Source organism: Lathamus discolor, chromosome 4, assembly GCF_037157495.1.
Source record: "Lathamus discolor isolate bLatDis1 chromosome 4, bLatDis1.hap1, whole genome shotgun sequence".
Lineage (NCBI taxonomy): Eukaryota > Metazoa > Chordata > Aves > Psittaciformes > Psittacidae > Lathamus > Lathamus discolor.
Window position 1 is genome coordinate 109,175,624 of NC_088887.1, and position 25,330 is coordinate 109,200,953.

The 25,330-nt window shown below is 41.8% G+C and overlaps 1 protein-coding gene and 1 long non-coding RNA gene across 2 annotated transcripts in view; one reads left to right on the forward strand and one right to left on the reverse strand.

The window, feature by feature from the left end:
• Window positions 1-4,919: 4,919 nt before the first annotated feature.
• Window positions 4,920-23,975, reverse strand: LOC136013938 (uncharacterized). The gene is made up of 6 exons (XR_010612453.1): window positions 23,846-23,975; window positions 15,406-15,537; window positions 11,159-11,324; window positions 10,310-10,452; window positions 9,099-9,168; window positions 4,920-6,866 (listed from the first exon to the last, which is right to left on the reverse strand). It is a non-coding gene; the product is annotated as an uncharacterized LOC136013938 (long non-coding RNA).
• The window catches only part of MICU2 (mitochondrial calcium uptake 2), a 146,911-nt gene continuing 145,291 nt past the window's right edge, over window positions 23,711-25,330 (forward strand). Inside the window, exon 1 of the mRNA XM_065678539.1 lies at window positions 23,711-24,242. Within this exon, the coding sequence (XP_065534611.1) occupies window positions 23,796-24,242 (447 nt within the window). The 5' untranslated portion in view covers window positions 23,711-23,795. The remainder of the gene's footprint in view (window positions 24,243-25,330) is intronic.

Consider the following 25,330-nt stretch of genomic DNA (forward strand, 5'->3'; position numbering starts at 1 on the left):
CTGTTTGGGGTTTTTTTCATTCCTCCATGCTGTGTAATTTCACCAAAGTGCCTAACTCATTTATTTCCCAGCCTTGCAGATGCAGAACTGGAAGACTTACGTTACTGAAAAGACAGGTGCTGTGACTTTCCCCTGACACACATGGCATTTGCCACTTTTACTAAGACGCTGAGTCAGCAAACTTTTAAAAGCTGCCTTTTAATAAATTGACAATAATATAGAAAGTGATGCTATTTACAGTTTTTGTTAAAAATAAGATTTTTTAGGGTACTTTGAAGCATGATTTAAACCTGAGTATGATAACAGTATTAATTCATCTCACCTCACCTCACTTAAGGCTGCTGCAATGGAGACACCAAGATCTAAACTAGTTGTTATTTAACATAGAAAAATAGGAGCAATTTTAGGGCACAAATCATCTGACCTATTCTGGGCGCCTACTTTAGGATGACGTTGACTCATGCTCTGAAGATGCTTAATTCTCCCTCTTGTATGAAGGAAGCCTATATTAGATACAGACTTTTACATGACAGAGGTCTAGATAGAACTGGATGGATCCCACCTGCTGCACTATACATGTGATTCAGCATTTCCCCAGAATGGCTTGTGAGAGCACAAAACTATTAATATAGTTGCACAAATTAATCCTCCAAGGAAAATTCATGTCATCTCAGCAATGAAAAGGTACTGAAAGTCATGGTTATGAAACATGATACTGCCTGGAAATAAATAAAATGTTTATGAAAACCTGTAGCCACGTGATTCAGACTAACTGGATTAATGTAAGAAGTGCCTACAAGTTTAGAAAACTTGAGCTAGAGAAATGTATTTTCTTTCTCGCTTCAAAAACTGTCGAAAAATTAGCAGTATGCATGACCAAAAAAAAAAAAAATTACCTGTAAGAATCCCAGAAGACAACATAAAAGAGCATGTTTCCCCCATCACCAAATGTTCAGGCCAGAGGAGTGTAAAACATGCAGTTTGGATGGAAACCTCCAAGAAAATGCCATGATCAGTGTCACCATGTGATATACACCCACAGCAGGGTATGTGACCTGGATTTCTTAGGGCATTAGCGTATTTTGCCACATACAGAAACCTGTGAATCTACGTTAAATAAGTGTTAGCAGATCTTTCTGACCATCCTAGGGAGGGAGTTATCGGATTACATGTGTTAAGGTATCTTAAGTACAGAATTAATAATGCTATTATTGATCAGATAGTGAAGTGCATCGACGCAGATGTTTATACAGTCTTTTGAAATGCGGGTCCTTGGTGGTGGCACTTGGAGGTAGACAGGGTGATGCAAGTGTGAAAGCTGCCAAATGTTTAAAATTTCTACAATGCCTGTATCTGTAGATGGCTTGTATCTGCATTTTAGTAATGAACAGATGATCCACAATGTTGCAAGTCCCTCCTGCTCGAGAGCCAAAGTACCATTTGGAAGGAGAAAAGGGGAAAAGATCAGAGTTGCCACGTGTGTAGGTGACCACAGAGGCCTCCGCATGGCAAATGATTCGTGCATCACAGCTCACAGAGCTCCTCACTGTGAGAACAACTCTGCCCCTGCTTACCCCTTGCCTTGCACCTTTCTTGCCTAAGCACAGTGTCTTATCAAAGAGGTTTCTTTCTTCATGCTCCCATACTGCTGGTGCTCATTTGTGACTGCAGGCTCGGCAGGGTTTGCCAGCAAGCTGCAGGGTGTCCCTGAGGTTCTTCCTTTGCCTGATAGACTTCCTTTGTAGACAGTTCACCACTTGAAAGAGGAGGTGACATTCATATACCAACCAAGGCATACCCAGAACATCTGCTGGATGCTACTTACCCATGCCAGCAACCAGCTGGTGTCACCTCCCCGGGGGCAAGGAGAAGATGCCTCCTGGTGCTTGCCCAGCTCAGCAGGAGCTGGGTGCGTGCCTCGCTTACCACTCTGCATGCACTGCGGCGGATGCAGCATTCTGGTGTGCCTTTGCTCCGATGGAGAAGGTGACCATGCCAGTTCCATGATGGCTTCATGCCTGCTTTCTGGAATGGTCAAAGGCCTCACTAGCTTTCCCGATGGAAGTGATTACCTCTTCACCTAGGGCACCGTAGCCGTACAGGTCATTTCCTGCTGGAAATGCGGGTCACCAGACCCCAGGTGAAGGTCTCGGGGCCCCTGGCTGTCGCCGCCTCCAGAAGCCACCTCCGCGGGGGCTCCGGCTCGCCGGGCCCGCTCAGGCCGCCTGTAGCTGCCACCCCAGGGCGGGTCCCCGGAGGAGCCCAGGGGCAGGCGTGGGGCCGAGGACTGCGGGGCAAGGGCAGCCGCCCCGCCGCGCTTGTGCGGGGCTCTCTTGCCCCCTAGCGGGCAAAGCCAGCGGGGCGGCCCCGCCGCCGCATGCGGGGAGCGATCCCCAAGCTCCCGAGCAGGGGACGGCCCAGCCACCCCACTGCGGCCGGAGGCCGGGGCCGAGCCAGCGGCGGGCGTGCTGCGTGTGGTGGGCATCCTGGCGGGGAGCACAGCAAGAGGAGTGCGCCAGGCAGCGTGCCCATCCAAGATGCCGCCACCAGCAGTCCGCCGGCGGTGGGGAGAAGGACACTGCGCAGCGGCCCCAACAAGCAGCACGAAGGGCTGATAAACAAGACCATGATGGAGCACTCGGAGGCACCACTGGTCTTTGATGGGTGTGATCCCCTCAGCTGGTCACGGTGCCTGACAATGTCCCTGTTGTGCAGTGCTGGCCAAGCAACTGGGCTATGCACCCCCAGCTGCTAGGCAGATACTGGCTGCCTGCTGCTGGTGAGGACAAGGGTGCTTCAGGCATGGACTGCTCACGCAGGAACCTGAAGGCAGCTCTGCAGTGTGCCCACGGCCGAGTGGGGACAGAAGTGGAGCTGGAGGCCGTGCTTGGGGAAGAGAGGACATCCATGCTTGGGGCGGGTATTCTGGCGCACCATAGGAAGATCAGTTCTCAAATTGTCTAGCCTGTGTTTACTAATTCTCCTTTTTTACCAATGAATTAGAAAATATTTCAGTATCACTATCTCCCTCATCTCCTCAGATCCAAATCAGTAAAAACTTGGTCTTTTCCTACATTATTTTAAATGTATTATCTCCATCTAATGAAAGATCTGATACGATCACTAGAAATTCTTTGCAAGTTATGTTTTAGGAAATTTGCATTTCATTATAAACCTGTAGTGTCTTTGTACTCTAGTCTTCAGCTTCAATCTATCACTTTTCCCCATTTTGTAAATCAATTTTATACTTCTGTTCTCTCCCCACTTTAAAAATTATTTTCAGTACTATATATTGGATTTTTGCTCTGATTAGTGTTGTAACCACTGAACCACAGCGGGCTTAAAAGTTATCCTTGTTATGACATACGGCTTGTTATCCATCTAACAGAATTTAGAATTTGTTTTCTTCCTCTCTAAAGCTTTCCTCCTCTCACTCTCATTTATAATTTCCCATTTCTTGGGAAACACTGACACCTCTGGGGTGACCTTCCCCTCTTAATGGGGTTCCCTCAAGTAGGGTAGTAATGAGAAAGTCCTGTTTGCCAGTAGTGAATGTATTCAGGTCATCTGGAATGCAGTCACTTGGAAGCCTCCACTCTCTGCTACAGTTATTACAATCCTTTGTAATATTTTGCATGCCTACGTCCATTTCATTCGTTTAAACGCTACCCAATTACTTTGTTGATAACTAACATATTTTGCATAGTTTTGCCTTTTGATTTCCTTAATCATTCTGCTGCTATTCCACCAATGACTCAACAGTATGTAACTGCACCCTGATTCAGTGATGTGCAGGGACAGAAAATAATATAACCATTTTCTTCAAATAATTACCCTAGGTATGTACTAATGTTTTCCTTTTGACTGACCAAATCAAAAGCATCTCTGACTAGAATCTCAGCTTCTTCCTTCTGAACTTCCTGCTTTTACAGTAAGACCAGAGACGCTTCCCTCTTGTATGGAGAGGAAAGGGGCTGCTCCGGAGAAGTCAGTAGCTGTGGGGAGCTGAGGGAGTGTAAGATTACTAAGCCATTCCCCATAGAGGACTGCCATTTTTATTTTAAGCTATTTGTGAATAAGTTTCTAAAGGAACCAGGTGAAAGTGTGAGAATGAATGCTTTACATTTGGACAGAGTGGAAGGTCATGGAAAATGCATGCCATATTTTCAGTTTGAGAGACAGTGTCTGACCTGTTTGATTCTCCAGTTAATGTAAGGACGTAAGAACATTGTTACAGCAGACTGGGACACAGCTATGTCACTGCCTTTATGATAGCAGCAGTGTGGGAAACACCATCTAGAGAACACATTTGTTCCTGGACACTTTGTGCAGTCTGATCCCCTCATTCCCATCCAGCAACCACAACCACTGGATGAGGGCTATTAGAAGGTACTGCTCTGCATACTGTCTTTATTATCTTCTTAGAGACCTGGTGTCCCTGAATTTGCTTAACCCTGCTTTGACCCTGACTCCACAGCCTCCTATGACAACAAACTGTGGGAGTTCATTACTCTGTATAAAAATGAACTTTCTTCTATCAGTTTCACACCAATCTCCTATTAGTTTCATTGGAAACATCCTAATCCTTCTGTTGTTGAATAACACGTGAGCAACAGTTACTCATTCACTTGATACACTCCATTAATGATTTAGTACACCTTACTCTTTGCTCTCAGACTTCTCTCCAAACTGAAGTCTTGATCTACATAGCCTCTCATTGGGCATCCACCAGGTGCAAAAGTCTTATTTTTCCTTTAGGAGACAGTAATTATTATACACATTACAAACATTACCGGAAACTTGGGCAATATCAACCTGAACTAAAGGATGATAGAAAATGGGCTTAATGAATGGATTATGCAGTGTGTTATGTGCAGCTCACATGAGGCAGGTTATCAAAATGATTTCAGACAGAAGAATCCCAGGGGCATGCTTTTATTTGCTGTCAGGTCAGTTCTCCAGGAACTGCTCAAGGAACCCAAGCTTCGTGTACAGTATGTCAAATGTGTTGTAGAACCAATCAGTGCTAAATTCATTCATACCTACAATGTGACCATCACCACAGATACAGCAAGCAGTGGACCGTTCATGTAATGGATCTTGTAGCGTACGAGAGAGGTATCCAGGTGTTGACCATTATATAGCTGTGGTGAACACAGTTTTAACCATGGAGACTGCATCACAAGCTTATCTCAAGTCTTGATTCCTTGGCTAACTGTGCTAATGCTGTGTGCAATTAAAATGTTTGACCCTAGTACAAAATCGAATGATAGTTAAGACATTAACATGGAGGAGTGTTGATGTTCAAACATCACATGCCATTAAACGATGTTGGTTAGACTTTTTACGTTTGAAGGTATTCACCATCTCAAGGTATTCAGTGCTCTTTCCTCAGTGGTCAGACTGTAGTCCTAACATTGTCAACTCTTAGTGAATTACTACACTGGCAAGATGAAGGTGGAGAGAAGGTTCTGCACTGTACAAATTGACATCAGTGTAATCTGTTCACATGCTGTCCTGAGGCATGAAAAGCATTCTATATATTATCCCATATGCTGGTGAAGAACTGAAAACGCCTATGACCTAGGAACTACTAAGGTGTTTCAGATAAGGAGATTTTCTCCTCCAGACCTTTGTCATGCACAGCTCCAAACTATGTTTGAAGTTACACAGGGATTTAACCAATGGTAACAGTGGTCTCTTCTAGGTTTCAAATATGTGAAAAAAGTAGGCTTTCAAGAAAAGGAAGAAAAAAACAACAACAGCAGTTCTGAGCTACTACCCAGCCCTCAGCATATTTCTCCCTCCCACTCTGGCTCTCAAGACACTGCTTTTGTGAGGGCCACCAATGCACTTCTGAGTATCAGGCTGTATCTTTATTGGCATACCTCTCCACGGAGAAGCGGAACAGAAAAGTCTCTGCTCCTCTCCTGCCCTTCATTTCTCAGAAAAATACAACAAGGAGATGAAAAGCTCTTTACTGACAAGAGTTTGCTTCTCTGCCTTCATAGCTGCTCTTGATAAAAACCAGCTTTCCCAACCTGTTGTTTAGAGATTTCATCAAAGTCTGCAAACCTGAAATCCACAGTGGGGATTCCAGTACCCCCGCCCCCCTCAGCAGCTGTTATTCCAAGAGATCTTAGAAATTCACCAGAGGGTCTGAAAAACACATCAGCACTGGGAATCCACAACTAGTATTTCACACCAGAAATAGATGCTGTCTGAACTGCTTTGCTTTTTCTAGGCATTGCAGTGAAATCACTGACAAGCAACGGGGGAAGAAACTGTTCAGGAGGTTCCTGTGCTTCCTCCGCTTTAAACACTGCTCTAGATTTGAGAAGGAGAATTACACTTACTGTCAGGGATTCTCAGGGACTGGCTTTATAGCACAACCAAGAACTGAGAACTCACTTCTGCAGATACAGACAAATTGGCTCTGACTACCTTGCCCTTACTGCAGTAGCACTGCAGCCAACAGAACTACGCATGCACGTGTTGAGACATCAGACAGACCTCTCGTATTAGGGATCCTGCTTTTTTAAATGGGGGACAGGCTTGTGAAGAAACACATGGCAAAACTGAAGGAAAATTATCTTGCCAAGTCTCACATTATGATATTTGTATAAATCTTGATATGAACAAGCAGAAGGAATTTGTTTGAACTTTCTGGAATTCATAGCTTGTATTCTTGTAATTATCTGATCGGTCCAGCTCTGCAGCTGGGACCTGGTTCTGCTGCCCTGCTGAGAGTTGCTAAGCAAAGCTCTGACATAGAGAGTCTGTAAGCTTGCTTCCTTCTTTAGAGTACATGTTTTCTGGTTGTGTCTTCCAGTGAAGTAATGGTGACAACTCTGCAAACTCAGTTCCTAAAAAAAAAAAAGGAGCAGATTCTCAGCTCAAGTAAACTGCCACAACGTGACCCCATTGATGGAGTTCTGACAATTGATATGAGCAGAAGATAAGCATGCATTTGGGTCTTTTTTTCCCTCATGTAAAAAAACTCCAAACCTAAAACAAACCCTTACAGTTAGTTCTTCATTGCAAATCCTCAGAATTTGTGGGCCATTCTTGGCTGCAGCTTCTATAACGATGGAAAACTGGAAATCACCATCATGGATAGATGACAAAAAAGCCCAGGTACACCAAGCACAGGGAAATGAGTATACCTGAGAACTGCTTACACATTTAGAGAGTCACTCACTAAATTTCTGGAAATACTGTTTGCAGGCCAGCTGCTCAAAATACTTGACTCTCAAGTGTGTAAGTGTGAGGACTAAGTCCTCAGTAAATGTTTTTGAATTATCCTCTCTGGAGACTTGACTGTCACTAAGTTTTTCTGGGATGCAGATTTTGATTCAGTAGTTCCTATATTTTATTTACAATTTGAGTCATATGCTGCTGTCATAATTTTTTGTCTAGTCATTTTAAACATCTATGTAGAGTATTCAGACAAGAAGAGTGAATCTTGTAGCTATTATTATATTTGCAATTTCCCTTGGGTGTAAGCAAAGTCTATATAATGCAGAGTCTATCAAATATTTCAAATGTACTGCATTCCAAAGCTATTAAAAAGTTGAGGCATTAGAGTTGTCTATTAACTTAACAGTGAGAATGAAGCTTATTTCATAGCATTCCTGAAAGGTAAAAATAAATCTAAGACACACAAATGCCACACTTGAAAAATAACAGCACACTGGTAATATACTTGGAAAGAGTTGGTCATTTAGAAGGATGTTTTATAAGTGGAGTCTCTCTCTTCAGGAACAGAGAATCAAATAACTTCCATTACTGAAATGATTTTAAATTATGCTTTTTATAAGGCCAAGGGCAAGCATTAAAAAAAAAAACCCAAATAACAAACCAGAGCCTAAATTAAGACTGAAAGGCTAAGATTCTCAGAACTGCACTTTGGTGGCTCTTTTTGGGCAACTATATTCAAAAACTCCGAAGACGCCTCATATGAGGGCTCAGTAAGTGAACTTCAGAAAGTACATATGGAAAATTAGGTCCATTTAGATCTCTTAATGGAATCATAGAATCATTTCAGTTGGAAAAGACCTTTAAGATCATCAAGTCCAACTACTAACTCAGCACTGCCAAGTCCACCACTAAACCATGTCCCTAAGTGCACCACATCTATGTATCTTTAAAATACTTCCAGGAATGGTGATTCACCACTTTCCTGGGCAGCCTGTTCCAATGCTTGACAACCCTTTTGGTGAAGAAATTTTTCCTAATACCCAGTCTAAACCTTCCCTGGCACAACCTTAGGCCATTTCTTCTCGTCCTATTGTTCGTTAGTTGGGAGAAAAGACCAACACTCACCTCACTACAACCTCCTTTCAGATAGTTGTGGAGAGTGATAAGGTCTCCCCTGAGCCTTCTCCAGGCTAAACACCTCCAGTTCCTTCAGCCACTCCTCAGCAGACTTGTGCTCCAGGCCCTTCACAGGCTTTGTGGCCCTTCTCCAGCACTCTCTTGTAGTGAGGGGCCCAAAACTGAATACAGTATTCAAGGTGCAGCCTCACCAGTGCTGAGTACAGGGGGGCAATTACTGTAATAGTCCTGCTTGCCACACTACTGCCAATACAAGCCAGGATGCTATTGGCCTTCTGGGCCACATCAGCACATTGCTGGCTCATATTGTTAGCTGTCGACCAGCACTCCCAGGTCCTTTTCCACCCCTCTGCAGTGTTTTATGGGGTTGTTGTGACTCTTCAATGTCTTTAACTATTTACTTACTTATGTCCTAAGTAAGGGTAAGGACTTCAGTGCCTGATTTTAAGCTCCCACTGTTTTAATTTCCTGGCTTCATCTTTCCATGGGGATATGACACTTTCATTGATCTGTGGCATTTTTTTCACATGTCAAAATTTAAAATACTTGCTGTACATCACTTCATACCTCCTCAGCTCTTCTGAAAATGACATCACCCAAGTCTAAATCATGAAAGGCTTCCTATTTCATAGGATATACAGTTACGATCTTTGCTTTACAGTATTTGGGTAGTCACTTGGGGTAGCCCTGCCAGGTTATGTATGGAGAACAGACATGAGCTGCCAAGAAGGCTGCTAAGCATGGTACTTTATTCATGGTACCTTTTTATTCACATGATTCTTCTTAAGCAAAGTGTGAAGAAAAGCTGGTTCAGACAAGACAGCAGGAAACCTGTATGCAATATACAACACAAGACAAGGCACATTAGTTTAATACTAAATTCTGCCTGTAACTGGCCTTCCAGCCCGACCTTACTAGCAATTCCCTTCAAGAGTAGTCCTTAGATAAACTACTTCTGAGTAAAGGTTGTAAAATGACAATTGTTTTTTGCATCTTTTGAACAGCATTTAAGTATAGAGATCACAGCCTTTACTCCTTTCCCTGTTAAACACAGAGATCACAGTCTGCCTCCTTCCCCCTCACTTTAGATGGGGAGCATGGGCATAAAGCTTACAGGTATTGTGTGTTGCAGGATTCTTCCTCACTGGGGTTGAATGCTGGTTCTTTGACCCTCAGGACTTCAGCCACCCTTGGCTGACTGCAAGTTCAAATCCTACTTCTATCCACTGGACAAATATTAGGCAGCAACCTCAGACCTCCTGAGGTAAGCTTCACGTGGCTTCAGTTGTAACTGCTCGATGGTAAAGAACTGCATGAGCTTAAACAGTCTTACTCCAAGAGGGAATATAAACAGCTCAGCTCAAGATCAGTTATGCCTAGATGATGACAAAACAGGAACTCACAGTGAGCTAGAGAGGAACTGTTCATGACACTGTGGTCCTTGAATATACTGAAAAATGCAGGCTAGTCCCTGCTAGTCCTAATGCTTGTATTTAGAACCTATGTAACTGCTGAAAATTAATATCCTCTAGGCTGCATTTACAAAGACTGTTCCAGCTTCGTTAAGGTCCAGACTGGGTATCTATTGACATTAAACAAGGGAAAAGCTAAAATTCCTATTTCAGGAGAGATATATGTCCCGGTCCACAAAACAAATCATCAGCTTACTTACAGGCAAGGATTTCTTTCACATTGCAGAATGCTATCTCATGCTTTTCTGAGGACATCTGTTCCGAGTCACTACAGCCTAGTTGGTTACCATCAGTTCCAGCATTTCAATAGTACTAACTGCTGCCGTATGGCAATTACTGTTGAATCTGCAGAAATTAACCCAATCTCTTTTTGCTGACAGCATAAGCTGTGAGATTGCAATGTTACATGAGCTGTTTTCACATTTTGTCTTTTGGGTCTTGTTTTTTACCTCTAATTTCTTACAATTATTGAAAGGCTCTACCTGTCTGTGCTTCTTTACCTTTTCAGGGAGGTGCAGTCAATTCAGTCATCTTTGATTTCATCTCCAGTTCTGCTCTCAGTATGGAGCTATCTCATCAGCTCCACATTCCATCACAGCTTTGCGTTTCATCTTAGTTATACTTTGGTCTAGATGTCTGATAACTGGAGCAAGAAATATTCATTCATGAATGGAGTCTTCAAGCTCTTAATCACTCAGTATTTAGAGCAGAAATTCTAGTATTTTGCCCTTAATAATAATGCCAGTAATAACCTTGCAGTGGATATTACATTATTTCATGTTGTTTGTACCCTTCTAAGTGAAAGTTCATTTAGTTCTTCTTGTGTAACAATATGATCCTCTTCTATTTCTTACCAAATTCATCATCCTCAAACGATGAGATTCCTCAAAGAATTATGTATGTAAAACAGAGACTAAAAGAACATGTCATTCTAGAGCACGACCCTGTATCTTCGTGCCAGCTATGGCCCCTGTGCCATAACCCCTTTGTCAAAGCTACTTTCAGCACCAAGGGCTCTGCATTGCAGCATACACATCTTCTGAAATGCCAGAAGGAGTTAATTTATCATCCTTCTACTCCCCTTCCTGATGTGAACATTCTCAGCTGTGGAGGGTGAGAGCTACAGCAGAGCCAGCTGAACAGTTGACTTATTCTGTCCTGCCGATGATGTGCCACATCCATACAGAGACAATCCCCATTGCACAAAGAGCTCAGTAGGAATGCTCGAACCTCAAGCTCTTTCTTCAACTAAGCTTTTCAAAATCAAGCAAAATTTCACAGACCTTCTGAATTTTCTTTTTTCTATTTTTGTGACCATTATTCTCAGTATTTGCTAGGTGGTAACATACCTTCAAGAAAGGAATATTTTCTGATATCCTGGTTCTCTGAAATACCGCTTTTTTGTTCTTGTTTATCACCTTTGCCAGTTTTAGTACAGCCATCATTCTTTAACAGACGATGAATCAAAGAGAACCACAACTTCAGATATTAAATATCTGAAAGTCAGTACAAGTCCTTGGGAAAAACAAAAACTCTGCTTAAAGTATGTACACAAAAGCTGGCAGCACCTTTCAGAATTAAAAATCTCTACAGTATAAATGCAAGTAATGTGATCCCAAAATAAAAGGCTGCCTTAATATATATCTGTAAATAAAATATGATCCGTGCTACAGACTTGGTTAAGAGGGTTGGGGGACCAAGACTGAGAGCAGACTAATGTCAGCACCAGGAAAAGGCTGCTTTTTGTTGGTTGGTTTGGTTTTGGTTGGGTTTTCTTTTGGTTTGTTGGTTTTGGCCTTTTATTGAGCTCCTTCTGACATGAAAACCTTGATTCAGAACCTTCCGAGCACAAACCTCACCCAGAATCTGGCATGCAATGTACAGAGGCAAGTGCTTCCATATTCAGATAATCAACAGCAGCTACATCTCTAGCAGCGATTTAGAGACTTGTAGGTAGAATTGCAGTCACGGAAAAATCTAAAACGAGGACACTCCTTCCCCTCAACTGAAGCTGTGGGCTGAGATTCTAGTCCTCATTTTAGCTTGCACAACATGTAAAAGATACAGAGAAAAACAAACAGAATTCCTTTTCCTTCTCTTATCATCATAACACTCTTGATCACAACATTATTAGTCATTTTTCAGGCTGCTAATTCAAAGTCCACTGACAGTTCCATTCTTTCCTCGTCAAGTATATTTTAATGGTATCTCATCTGAAATTCAAGTCTGGTAAACATAATAAATTTGATTGTAACTTAAGATTCCCTACTTACAAATTAGCTTTTCAGAAATAGTGCTGAATCTAAAGGAGAAAAAGTTGCAAATGATACCTGACAGCTTTAATGCTCGTATAACCACATTAACAAAAGATGTTGTGATTCATCATAGATAATGTCTTGTTAAAAAAAATTGGGTGAGCTGAGAAAATAATGCTAACAGCTTTGCAAAACTACTTACAATTTAAAATAATTTGGGTGGCAGGGAAAATGTGGGTGGTGCTGAAGACTACAAAGTGTTCCAAAGTATGTAAAATTTTCTCTTGCAGAATCTGTTTTCGTGTAAAACAATAGCAGTAATTTCTACTTTCATAACTGCCAAGGTAATATCAAGTATGGAGAAACCAGGCAAGATACCTTCTCTAAGTAAACATCTTAGCATTTTCCTGATTTGCTAGCATGAAACATGTGGATGACAGCAAACCCTTACTTTGTGCCCATAAACCTAACACATAATATTATTACCTATATGACAACTGGGTAGTGTCTTGTACAGTATCAATATTGGAACTGCAGGATTCATAGGAGAAGGCAGGGCATATGACTTTAATGACACAGTAAAGGACTCAGATAAACCAGTGGAAATGTAAAGTGCAAATAATGGCATTCTTGTCTTTTGGCCGAGAACTCAATCACCTGAACCAAGCTGTATGACTTCTGTTTATGGACGTCCTGGAATTTAGGGGGAGCAACTTTTTATTTATGCCATTTTGATAGAAACCTTAAGATAAAAAAATTCCAACAAACAATCAAACAGAACCTAACTGTATCTGGCAACAACAACAAAAAGCAAAATCCAACAAACCCAAACCAAACTATGATCTTCATACTTCAAGATTTAATACAAGAAATGAAACTAAGGGCTAGACTATCATCCAGAATTTTCTCTTTTCATTAGGGAAGAAATCTTTAAAGATCAATGTCAAATCATTTGCACATCTATGTACAGGTTTCATCAAATCACAGAAATTTAGGGCTAGAGGGATCTCAAGAGACCGTTTTCTGAAACTGCAACACTGGGGCAGAATGAAATATGTGAAGAAGAGTCCAACAGATTGTCACCTGATCTGTCCAGAAGAAAATTTCCCATTAAGGCTATTCTGCAGCCCTTCTACATAGCTTGTTCCACTGCTTCCCTACATTCATAATGAAAAAGTTTTTTTTAACCTGGAAATTAAGCTGATTCTCCTTGCTTTTCCCTAAATGGCCACTCAAGAACAACTGACCACTATCCTTAGAAAAGTCTTTTCCATACTGGAAGATGTCAGCACTTTCCTCCCCTATTTTCCACTGTCTAGACTAAACTAAATTGCAGTTTTTCTTCATGTCACTGTTGCACTTCACTGAACTCACGTCTATTTATTTGCATTTTTAAAAGTTTAATGTTTCAAATTGGATACAGTAAACTAGTTCAGGTTTCTGGAAAGCATCTCACCTAAGATTCCTTTCCTACAAAAGGTTTGGGGTTTTTTTGGTTGTTTTTTTTTTGTTTTGTTTTGTTTGTGTTGTGGTTTTTTTTTTTTGTGGGGATTTTTTTTTTTGTCTGTCTTGCTTTTGTGTGATTCCTCCTTCATCAGCATAAGAACCTGTATTTATTGCACTTGTTGATTTTAAGCTATGTCTGCAGCTTGGGAGGATCATTTTACTATTCTGATCCTTTTTTTTTCCAATCTATTTCAAACTTATTCCAGCTTGACATAAATTTTGAAATTTGTAAGCATATAGTCTAGTCACTCATCTCATCACATGGAAGAGAACTGTCCCGAATTCCTAAAGCCTACGTGAAAAAAGTCTGCATGATACCCATAATATCAATTACACGTGGGCATCCAAATTAGCCAGGTATTGGATATGCTGGCTAATGAACAAACTCACAGCTTTGAAAAAAGTAAGTTACTAAAGGAAATGCTAACTAATTAAAATGTTTAACATAATCCTTAAGAGGCAATTGCAGCCTAGTGTTTTTTTTAATGTTACTGTGTAATTTGGCATTTTGCTAGTTTGGGGTCAAAACGTGGTTCAGATTATGACTAAGGATAACACAGTTTTCACAGAAATGAGTAAAGTTTATGGACTCTAAAACCACTTCTGCAGGGCATTCACTATTTGTTCTGGCTAAGCCATTTCTAAGGTTAGGGTACAAGGATGATGAGTAAAGCAGGTTAAGTTTTACACTATCAAGTGTACATAGAAGTACAAAAGGTAAGTTCTGGACTGAAGTCCAGAATAGTTTTGCCAGATTAAAACTTTAATCTTAAAATCTTAGAGATTGTCTCAGAATCTTAAGGAATCTTAACTTGTGTCGCTTAACTATAAGGGATTTTTAACTTGTTTTATTTAGATACGAAGGAACTAGAATAAGGTGCACTAAATAAGGCATAAAGTGAACAGTAGAGATGCCCACCATGCTTTAGCCATCATTTTGTTACACCTTTTTGTTACTTGCTTTTATTGGACCATAGTTTGTCCTGTTTCTTCAGAATGCAAACTGCAACAAATTAGAACCAGTGGACTTACAGTTAGGAAAATTTTAAAATTATATATAAAGTGGCTGTAAGACAGTGGCTAAGCAGTAGTGCAAGGCAGACACAGACATCCTTGGACTTAAAATCGAATGTGGAACCCAAAAGTTCAGTAATGCAGATTTTTTTTTTTTTTTTTTTAATTTGCAATAATCGACTGGAAACCATCCAAATAATGCAGCATTTGCAGAAAATGTTACAAGTAGCTTTTGCCTTCAACAATTATTTCCAGGTCTGTTACTGCCTTGCTTTAAGATGTTAGACAAATGATTTCAGGCTATGGCATTTCACGGTACCCAAAGAAGGCAATCAACCTCTATTGACCCTCCACAAATGCTGTAAGACCTAGTCCTTAATGAGGTACACTAACCCTTCAGAGCAGTGGAGTCCCCTGCAGGGACTCTGGTACCTCACCAACTACCAGTGCTACCTGAATTTCTGGTGATCAGCAATTAAAGCTAGCTGATGAATACACACAGTATCACTTAGACTAAAATGGAGCTTATATAAAAAGACATTAAGGATCAGAGTAGACTGAAAGAAGAAGAGACACAGATTGCATGCGCGTTAAGTCATTTACATCCTACCTTGTAACAACAACTGCTAACCTATAATTTATTCAATACAGTAATGCAATCCTTATTCCTCAGACTTGCCTTCCACTTCATCCATCCAGGTCTGTTAAGATTAGTGGGCTCTTTTGGGTGCCAGGATGTTATCAGGCATAACAGACAGCTGTCATGGGTAGATCTGGGGAAAGATCACACCATGCACAATCTCTGGTTTCCAGCAGGTTACCTAGAGGCTCTGCTGGTGGTCCTCAGTCCTCCACTGCTGCCACAGCTTTCCAAAGCTTCTCAGGGCTTACAGTGTGAGAGGCTCCAAACTGACCTTTGGTCCTCTGAGTCAAAATGGCAGTCTCTCTTGCTGCTGTGGAGAATAATAAACAGCTTCCTTTCATCAATTGCCCCCTTCTTACTCTTAAAGCCCCACCCAGCTAAGCATAAGGACAAGTAGACAGATAGACTCTGGAACACTGGGCCATCTACCTTTGTGAGCAATCTCTGCAGCAGACAGGAGTGACATCTGAACTGACAGAGGATATATGTATTTTTCATTCAAGTCAACACACTAAGGAGATGCAAATTCCAGCCTTTCCAAATACAGATGTTCATAAGCCTAGTAACAAGCTAGTACTTAGGTGGAGAGGATATCACTTCTCCCATGCAGCAGCAGTAAGACATTCTTTCCTCTGTGGCACCCTGAAGTAACACATCCATGCTTCCACCTGTGGCACCCCATGATGAAACTGTCTCACTATCTCCTTTGTTGTCAATTCTGACAGCGTAGTGTGTATGTACACAGCAAGTTTGATATCCAGATCTGCAGGAGCTCCTTTTCAAGAATTTCTGCAACCATAAGCAGTAAATAAAAGCAGCTTACAGTGTAGATATTTACAGCTGAGCTAAAATCGTTTCAGTTCCCCTTACAGCCAAAAGACTGAAATGGGTATTTCCTTGGCTGAGATTCATCTAAGCCACTTTGAACATTTATCTCAGGGTAAGACAAATCATGACAGAGAAGCATACTTCTCCCTGTTGACTATAAGGAGAGCATAAGGCAATTAATTCAGGTGCAGACACCCGCATGTAGACATTTATTTGTAGCTGGAAGAATCTTAGCCTGTCTTACATACCTTTGCCTTTCCACACAAACCTCTGTTACACATGGTTCAGTCTCACCCTGTGTAACATTAAGTCCCCTTTTCTCTGGAATTAAGTCCTAGATCCTGACTGATACTTACAGGGGTACATCTTTTGTGCTGCATGAAAGGGAGAATGCTCAAGGACCAGAACCAGCAACCACATGGGTGTCCTGGCTGTGCTGTGGGCTCCTCCAACTAAATCTCTCCATTACAGACCAGCTACAGACAGGCTGTACCTAAGCTGCAGGAACAAGAGACCCATAAACATTTTGAATGCCATATGAACAGGAGACTCCCTAAGCCTTGTGAACATTAGCCAGTCTGTGTATCCTTACTTTTTGCTCTTGGTATAGCTTATGCCTCCTTGAAGACATGCAATTCAGATACTGCAGAGAACCAACTCCCCCAAGTTCCCTCAAGACCCTTTCCGTTTTCTAGAAGAGGGTCCTGTAATGGACTGGAAATCCTCTCAGCAAAGAGCTCCTGCCCGAACAGTGCCAAGTTGGGGCTGTTCCTCAAAGAGTAGGTTTGTCCACAGTTGCTTCAAGGATTTTCATTAGTGCCATTATCACTATGCCTTTGCAAGTGGCTCCAGCAGTCCCTTTTGATGTCTAAAGAATCCCTTGCTAGCAAATATACCACGAATACCAACAATATTTACACAAATATTACAGCTATTTTTCAACTCTGTAAGAGCCAAACGTAGACATCTATGGAAACAGACTGTGCTGACCACAATGAACTTTGTATTAGGATTGACAACTTTTTCATGAAAGAATTGCAGAACCTTTTATAGTGAAGGCATGTGTCCACCACACACTTGTGCTATTAGCTTAGATCAGACCCTAATACTAATTTTAGTTACTACACAACTAAACACACACATCTGGAAAATAATCATGCCTTCTACTGCTTATACAAAAATATGTGCAACCAAAGATCATAAATAATACTCTCAGAAAAAGTAAACACTACTTAAAATAATGAAATACACTACAGAAAACAGTAATTTAGAATTTTATAATTCCTTCCTTTTTCAAAGAAATAATTACATACACTTCACTATCTTCAGTAGTATTAAAAATTTTATAATTTAAGATTACTTTCATTAATAAATTATAGTAGTACTACAAAGCATTATTAATAGTAGCTTTAGACAGTGGTGTAGGAAAAGAAACAAGAAAGAAGGTATACAATGCTGCTTCTACTTCAACATTTCCAGAAAACATATATTTTAAATATATTTTACAGCTTACAATACTGATAATTCTATACTTGCTTCTTTAGTAATACTGTGAAGTAATGTCTTTGCCACCTTTATTGCAGTTTTTGAACTACATAACAATAATTATTTACAATTATATCAGTCAAATTGCATTTAAAAATATAGAGTCAGAGTCCCTAATAAATCCTTCTGTTTTTTAAATAACACCGAAAAAATTAACTTTGCTAATCTTGACTTGTTTTATTGTACCCTTATGTGCAATTTCTATCCCTCTTTCTTATTAAGTATAGAATCTATACAGTGGAAAGTGTTAGGCAACCTTAACTATAGTTATTGCTGCCAACTCTTCCTATAAAACTTCGGGCGAAACAGTGGTATAATTAAAATTGATGGTAATGCTCACACTAATTTCAAAGAATGGAAGAGAAGAAATGCTCCCTGAAATACAGTAAGGCCCCCACAATAAAATTTTATATTTACATGGAAAGCACTGGTAATAACATTTCAAGAAATCTTATGACTAATACAGTATAGGCAAAATACATGTATAAATGTGTGTATATACACGTATGTATATAAAGATACATGTAAAAAGGATTTCGCTTAGATATGTTCTATCTTTTCAACCAGTGCTAGCAACATTAAAGAATCCTTGGAAGTGAAGAAAAATGAAGTATAACTTATTCAGCTGGAACCATGAAGAAAATATTAACCACTAAAGCACATAACGTAATTCCATTACTTAAAATGTTTTCAGGGAACCTCTATTATTGTTCCAAAAGTGCCATGGGATCTTATCATCAAAAGATAAAACAGCAGTTGAACCACAGTTCTCATCTAATAGCAAGAAAGTCCCCAGTCTTCAAAGATTTATGTATATAGTTAATTTTATGCAGCAGGAATAGTCTTGCTTCAGACCACAGAACTTTTCAAAATGCTTAAAATTAGGCATACTATACGCAACTCATCACAGAACCGGGACCTACAGCCCAACCTGGACAGCTGTAATGAATATACTTCTCAAATTATAAAAAAATGCATGTTCCTTCACAAGAGAGTAACAGGTTGACCGGCATTTGTTATTCACATAAAAGCAGTATTTCAACAGTCTGTGTACCACATTTTTATGAATCATATATACCACAAGAAGGTCACTGCCAACTTAAAAACTGTAATTTAAAATCTTCCCTATTACTAGTATCTTCAATTCTTTTTTTTTTTTTATAAGAATTTTGTTTTCACCCTGTTTCTCTGAATTTTAAACTTAAGAAAGCAGTTCTTCTGAAGCTTAAGGGAGCTTGTTATGTATGCCAGCAAGGTGTTTTTCAGCTAACTACATAGGAGCAGTGTTGGAAGACTGTGTTAGAAAGGTCAGTATAAATTAATGCTGTGAGAGGTATTTGGGAACACATATCTCAGATAAATTTTAATTCTTTTCCTTTTAAATGGACTCTATCACAATAAGCTTTCAAGTAACTTTAGTAAATTGAAAATATTTAAAGATTAGCTATATTTATAGCAAATGCAAAGACTGCTGTGAACTCTTATTTATGTGCTGAATAGTGTTACCTAGCTACAAAATGTTCACATTTATTTTCAGTCTTACTAGTGGATGAGTGTTGATTCTCTGGTAATTAGTTCCATTTCCATCACCTTCAAATGTTATACAATAACCAGACTTTCTATAAACTAACAGCACATTGTCATCTTAAGGCTTCTTAATCAGAGGAAGGCATGTCAGCTTCCTTGAAACTGATCTCTCATCTACTTATTTGTTTGTTTGTTTGTTTTGTTTGTTTGTTTGTTTGTTTGCTTTCTTGCAGAGGAGGAATGTGTAGAAATTACAGAAACATTCAAGGTCAGGTTGAATGAGGCTCTAAGCAACTTCATCTAGTTAAAAGATGTCCCTGCTTATGGCAGGGGATTTGGACTAGATGGCATTTAAAGGTCCCTTCCCACCCAAAGTATTCTACAAGTCTATGAATAATAGTCTCTCTAGCATAGGAAGCAGCTTTGGAAATCCCTGGTCAACTCCCAACCTCCACCATACAGACCTTGGTACAGGACTTTTGAGACTCTGGAGAGAGATCAAGGTATCAGCTGGTCAACTTTAACAACTGTCTAGTTTTATCCAGTCACCCTGTAGTTTTCAAAAGGGTGCAAGGATTATTTCAGTTTATCACTTTTAACAAAACTTGTCTTCCTTGTGTTTATATCACTTTTCTGCTTCAGAGTATTTTCCTTGTAATCACAGACAGACTGCACTCATGTCTAAAGTAGAATACAAGTGATAAGATTACTGATGCAATTTTGAGGGGGCTAAAGAAGGACTGGCATTGTGAGCACTTCCATTTCAGTCTCCTGTCTGACTTTGGGCAAAATTCAATCTATGGTCCAGTTTTTCACCTGCAAACCCAAGCAGTGGTATTTGCTGTCTTTAAATTACCTTGTCTGTTCAGCTCCTCTAGGAAAGTATCCAAAATATTTTTAGCACAGTGCCTTGTCTATTAAAATCTTATTTTTTGTTGGAGCTTACTGTGAAATCTACATATGGCTAAGTAAGCCAGATCACTTCCATGTTACTTCTTGTGAAATGGGGTCATGTATATAAAAGATGGCTTGCCAGCTGCACCCTCTATTCACAAATGGCTGGTGGTCGCCTTCCCCAATCCAGTTTACGCAGCATTTGAAGTCCTGAAAGACAGATGAGCATGATGGGTGGCCCTCCGACTGGATGACTGAATCCATCTCTCAACTCTTATTCTATCTAAAACGGTAAGACAGGGTTTAGATTGAATGTAACAGGAGTTAATTTAAGCTGTTACAAGAGTAAATGAATGCTGGCACTAAGCCTAATGCTCTTGAGGGGATTGGAGTTATAGCAGAGTGAATCCCTGTTGGAACATGGCCTAACGCTTTTACAAGACACTGAGACATGGAAGTGGACCTACAGGCCTGGAGCTGTAGGTATACTTTGTGTTTTTAATTTTTGCTATTGACTTTTTAACAAAACTTGGAAGAAACGAAGTTTATGCCAAATGTGATTTCCTAAGAATCACAGGAGTCATAGAATCATAGAATAGTTAGGGTTGGAAAGGACCTCAAGATCATCTAGTTCCAACCCCCCTGCCATGGGCAGGGACACCTCACACTAAACCATGTCTCCCAAGGCTTCATCCAACCTGGCCTTGAACACTGCCAGCGATGGAGCACTCACAACCTCCCTGGGCAGCCCATTCCAGTGCCTCACCACCTTACCAGGAAAGAATTTCCTCCTTATATCCAATCTAAACTTCCCATGTTTAAGTTTGAACCCATTACCCCTTGTCCTGTCACTACAGTCCCTGATGAAGAGTCCCTCCTCAGCATCCCTATAGGCCCCCTTCAGATACTGAAAGGCTGCTATGAGGTCTCCACGCAGCCTTCTCTTCTCCAGGCTGAACAGGGGTTTGTTTCATGGTAGTATTTTTTCATCTTTTGATGCGACTTCACATTATGTTTATTATGCTTAACAAGAAATGGCTGCATTTAAGTATTGCTATACAACAATTCAGTGGAACATTGAAACTTACAGGAAAATCACATTCTTAAACATTTAAGAAAATATTTTATTACACTTTTCATTTGCTTTTGCAAATTTTTCAGCAATGTAAACATCTCTAGTACAAAGTCTGAAGTCAACATGTGGAAAGCAGTTGTTAAAAAAGCAGGTTTGTCAGCTTGCTAAATGTAATGATTTGTGCTTACAAGAGCTGAGCAAGAGCAAACTGAACAGTACGTGGATGGGAGTCGCTGAATCAGTGCCACAGGGCATAGCAGTTGACATTTGTCACCATGTAGCTCAATTTTTCAGATGAAACTCCTGTTATATTTAGCAGACTGCCAGTGTCATTCCTACAGACTACAGCAATCTTTGCTTTCTATCACAAACTGCTCTACAGTAGCTCTGCATGAGGTGAAACAGAACTATGTCTTAATCGCAAAGAGTTTCCAAGCTACTTAGGCATATGTTCTAGCACCCACAAATACACCAGCCTGGTTACAGCCAATACATTAACACAGTGGTAGCTTTGCACTCCCGGACACTGCACACATGAGGTGAATTTACTGCAGGGAGAGAAGGGGTGGCTAAGGACACTTAGCTTCCCAATGAGCATTGCGTGCTTGCAGTCATATGAGAGTTCTCCATCCACACTGCAGTTGTATCTGTTCCAGTCAGGAATGTCATTTGATGGAAGACAAATGACCTATTTTTCTGCTCTTTCTCAAAGGAAAACTGAAAATGCCTGGCACGGTGCTGAACTAAACCTGCTTACCTGTGTTGTGGTCGTGTGTTCAATGTCAAGGGATCTGCATTCAGAATTCAGATCTCTCAGCCATCCTTTACAAGATTTCAGGGATGTTGCCAGCATTCATGAACTGCTTGTTATTGGCTGACACAGAAAGGGAAATACTCTTAATGTGTTTGTGCAGATATGCAGTGTCAAACTATAAGACTGGGATGGAAAATATGTTGTCTGTCTAGAGGGGAGTAGAAATAGGGAAAAAAGAATCTGCTCCAAGTTTTACATCTCTGCAGCAGAAATGGAATTCTGCAGTGTGTGTTTGTGTATGACAATAGAGGGATTTTGCTGCTGTTTTACAGGATCTGGGGATTAGAAACTATTTTCCTGTACGAGTTACTTTTAGGTCTCTGGGGACAGGAAAAAGGTTATGCAATGTACATTAGTCTGTGGAGATGGAAACCATTCACCCTGCATGTTACACTCCTGGGTGATTTTGCAACGAGCAGTCATCTGTGTTCCCCAGAGGTTTGTATCCTACTAAGGACTCAGGTGGCACATTCCTGAAGATGTCTCAAACACTTCACAGAATGACACTCAGTGAACAACACATGTTAATGGAAGACTGGATAAATTCGGAGATTCCATTAGTTAGATGACTGAAATTACCATCTATGAAACTGAATTCATGACTCCGAATGTCAGGGAAGGACAGTGAACTAACATTCCTTCAATGGCACTGATGAATGACCCCTCTTTGTCAGTGGATAGAGGGCAAAAAGGTATTTCCATATTTCAGAGCCTGCAGCACAGCATTTGTAATGTTGACAGCACAGTACTGGCTGTTGTATCAAAAAGGGGTGAAAGTTACAGTTTGCTAAAATGGCCAGAGTACTTTAACCAAAGACTGAAGTAATGGAAAATTGCATACAGCAGTTTTCTCCCGTCTTTCCCCACATTCACACAGAGCTCCAAAAATATGGATATTGGCATGGCCAATGTACAAATGACATTCAGCTTCCTCTCCACTTTACTTCTTTGTTGATTCCCAGATGGCCCGATGTCTGAAAGTGATCAACTAACATTAGAGTGTGATCAACTAATTCAATCTTATCAAGGCCTAGAGAGCTTTGTTAAAACTATGATAGTAGACAAAAAAAAAAAAAAAAAGCATTTTGAAGCATTCACAGTGAATAGTTTTCTTTGACATAAGTAATCAGTCCTGGTCAAGTCAATCTGTAATGTTCTCAGTTATCACCTCTACCATAGCAGTTTCTGTAAGCGTATCTTCTGTCACCTGTATTTAATGAGAAACCCTACTCTGCCCTTGAAAAGGATGTTCTAAACATATTCCTGCTTTTGTTGTTTCTTGTCTGGAACATAAGCATAGCACCTCATCCATACCTGACATCTCCAATACTTGGAAAACCCCAACTGCACAGCACTCAGTGTCAGGTCAACCCAGCTAGTGCAAGCTCACCAGACCTGCCTCGCTCTGCACAGTGGGCGTCCTGCAGAATTTCAAACCCAGCTCGTGACCCAGCTCTTCGTGTACTCAGCAGTGCTTAAAGCTCTGGAAGAAGGATCACTTCAGTGAGTAACATGAAGCTGTGAGAGACACAGGGAGGACCGTTACAAGTATCGCCACTTTTCACTCTCCACCACACAGGCGAGGCACTGGGTACTGTCCTCCCCGACACCAGCGAAACGCCTGACTTCCGACACCTCCTTCCCGCTCCGCCAGGAACCCGCTAGGCGAGCCGGCCGCGGTCAGGCCCTCCACTTCTCCGCCCGGAGGAGGGCCCGGGCCGGCCGCGCAGGGCCTTTGCCCGCCGACTTGCCCCTCCATTTAAGCTGTTTTCAACGAAACGCTCGAAACGGGGGCCAGGCCGCCACCCCTCAGCGCTGAGAGACCTGCCAGGCCCGGGGTGGAGAGACCGGGAGCCCGGCGCGTTTCCAAGACAGGAAGGCAGCCATGCGGCGCGGTCACTGCTGTGAGACCCTGCACACCTGTGCGTGCATTACCTCTCTGCCAGCTCCATCCCCTCCGACTGTGCAGGCAGCCCCTCTCCCGCCGGCGGAGTTAGGCGAGCACGCTCCCAACGGGAGAAAGAGCCCCCGCCCCGCCGGGCGGGCAACGAGCGATCCCGCAGCCTCCGGCCCAGCTCCGCGCATGCGGCCGAAGGGCCGGATTGATGTCGGCGGCGTCACCGCGGCTTCCGGGAAGATGGCGACGTGGAGAGCGGTGCTGGTGGCGGCTGCCCGAGCTCCGCTGAGGGGGCGGCTCGCCGGGCTGCGGCTCCCTCGGAGCCAGCGGCGCCTGCCCAGCTGGAGGGTCGCCGCCGCAGCCGTGGCCTGGGGAGGCTCCCTGGCGATGTGTTACAGCGGGCGGACGGGCGTGTTCCCCGTGGTCCTGGCTCAGGTAAAAAGTGGCAGCAGCATCCCCGCTCCGGCAGCCTCGCCTCTCGCCGACGGGCAGGGCTGGGTGGGCCGCAGCGGGGAGCCAGGGCCGGGTGCGGAGGAGTGGGCTGTGGTCGGGCAGGGGTTTGTAGTGGTCAGACCTCGACTGCCTCAGCTTTGTGAGGCAGGACCCGGCTGTGAAAGCCGTCGTCGCTCAGGGCGCCCAGCAGGTACTGCGCGTCCTTGGCCCCTTGGCAGCAGCCGGGCTCAGCAGTGTGTTACTCACGCTAGTCCTGCTTCCCCCATTGGCAAGAGGTTTGCTGTTTTCTTTCGCGAGGGAAGGCAGGGCTTGCCTTAGCATCCAGCGTTTCCCCTGTTCTCTTGACAGCCCTAGTCGCGCAACCTGATGAACCTGTGTGGTTTGCACAAGCACACGGCCTGTTCAGAGCTCCACACTTCGCCGGTAACTTTCAGAGGTTCCAGAACTTCCATAATGTCTGGTCTGCACGTCAGGTGTTGTTAGTCAGTTGAGCACCTTTTTCCCCCTTAAAAAAAGAGTACTTCACAAGAATAGTGCGTTTATATCTCGTACTTTGTTTGAAATGCATCACACATAACAGGATGATTTTCTCCTAGTACATTCAAAATGCTGTGCTCTGGATGTTAACGTGTAGTTTGCTTTGGAGCATCAGTGCACACTTAGAAGGGTATGTTCAAGGACAGATGCTCATTATTTGCAATATAATCTTCCCAAGTTCGAAACACAGTTATGCTTCCCAACTTTATTGTTTTTATGGAGGTCATGAACATTTTTCTGTTCTTCCTTCAGAAAAGTTGTTACTGCCAATTAAAGTTGGTCAGGTATTTCAAGACTGGAAGAACTAAATGTTTTCAGGCCAGAGTTTTGGTGATATGGGGGAAGAGGTCAGCGTATGCTTGCAGTACCATCCATCTACTTATGTTTATGAAATTATGGAAGTGTTCAACTGTTTGTGTGCTTCAGTGTCATGTCTGAACATACTGAATAAGCTGAACTACAGACATAAATATCAATCTTCATTCTTCAGTCAGGAGCAAGAATAATTGTATTTTTTTGTATTGCAGTCTCAA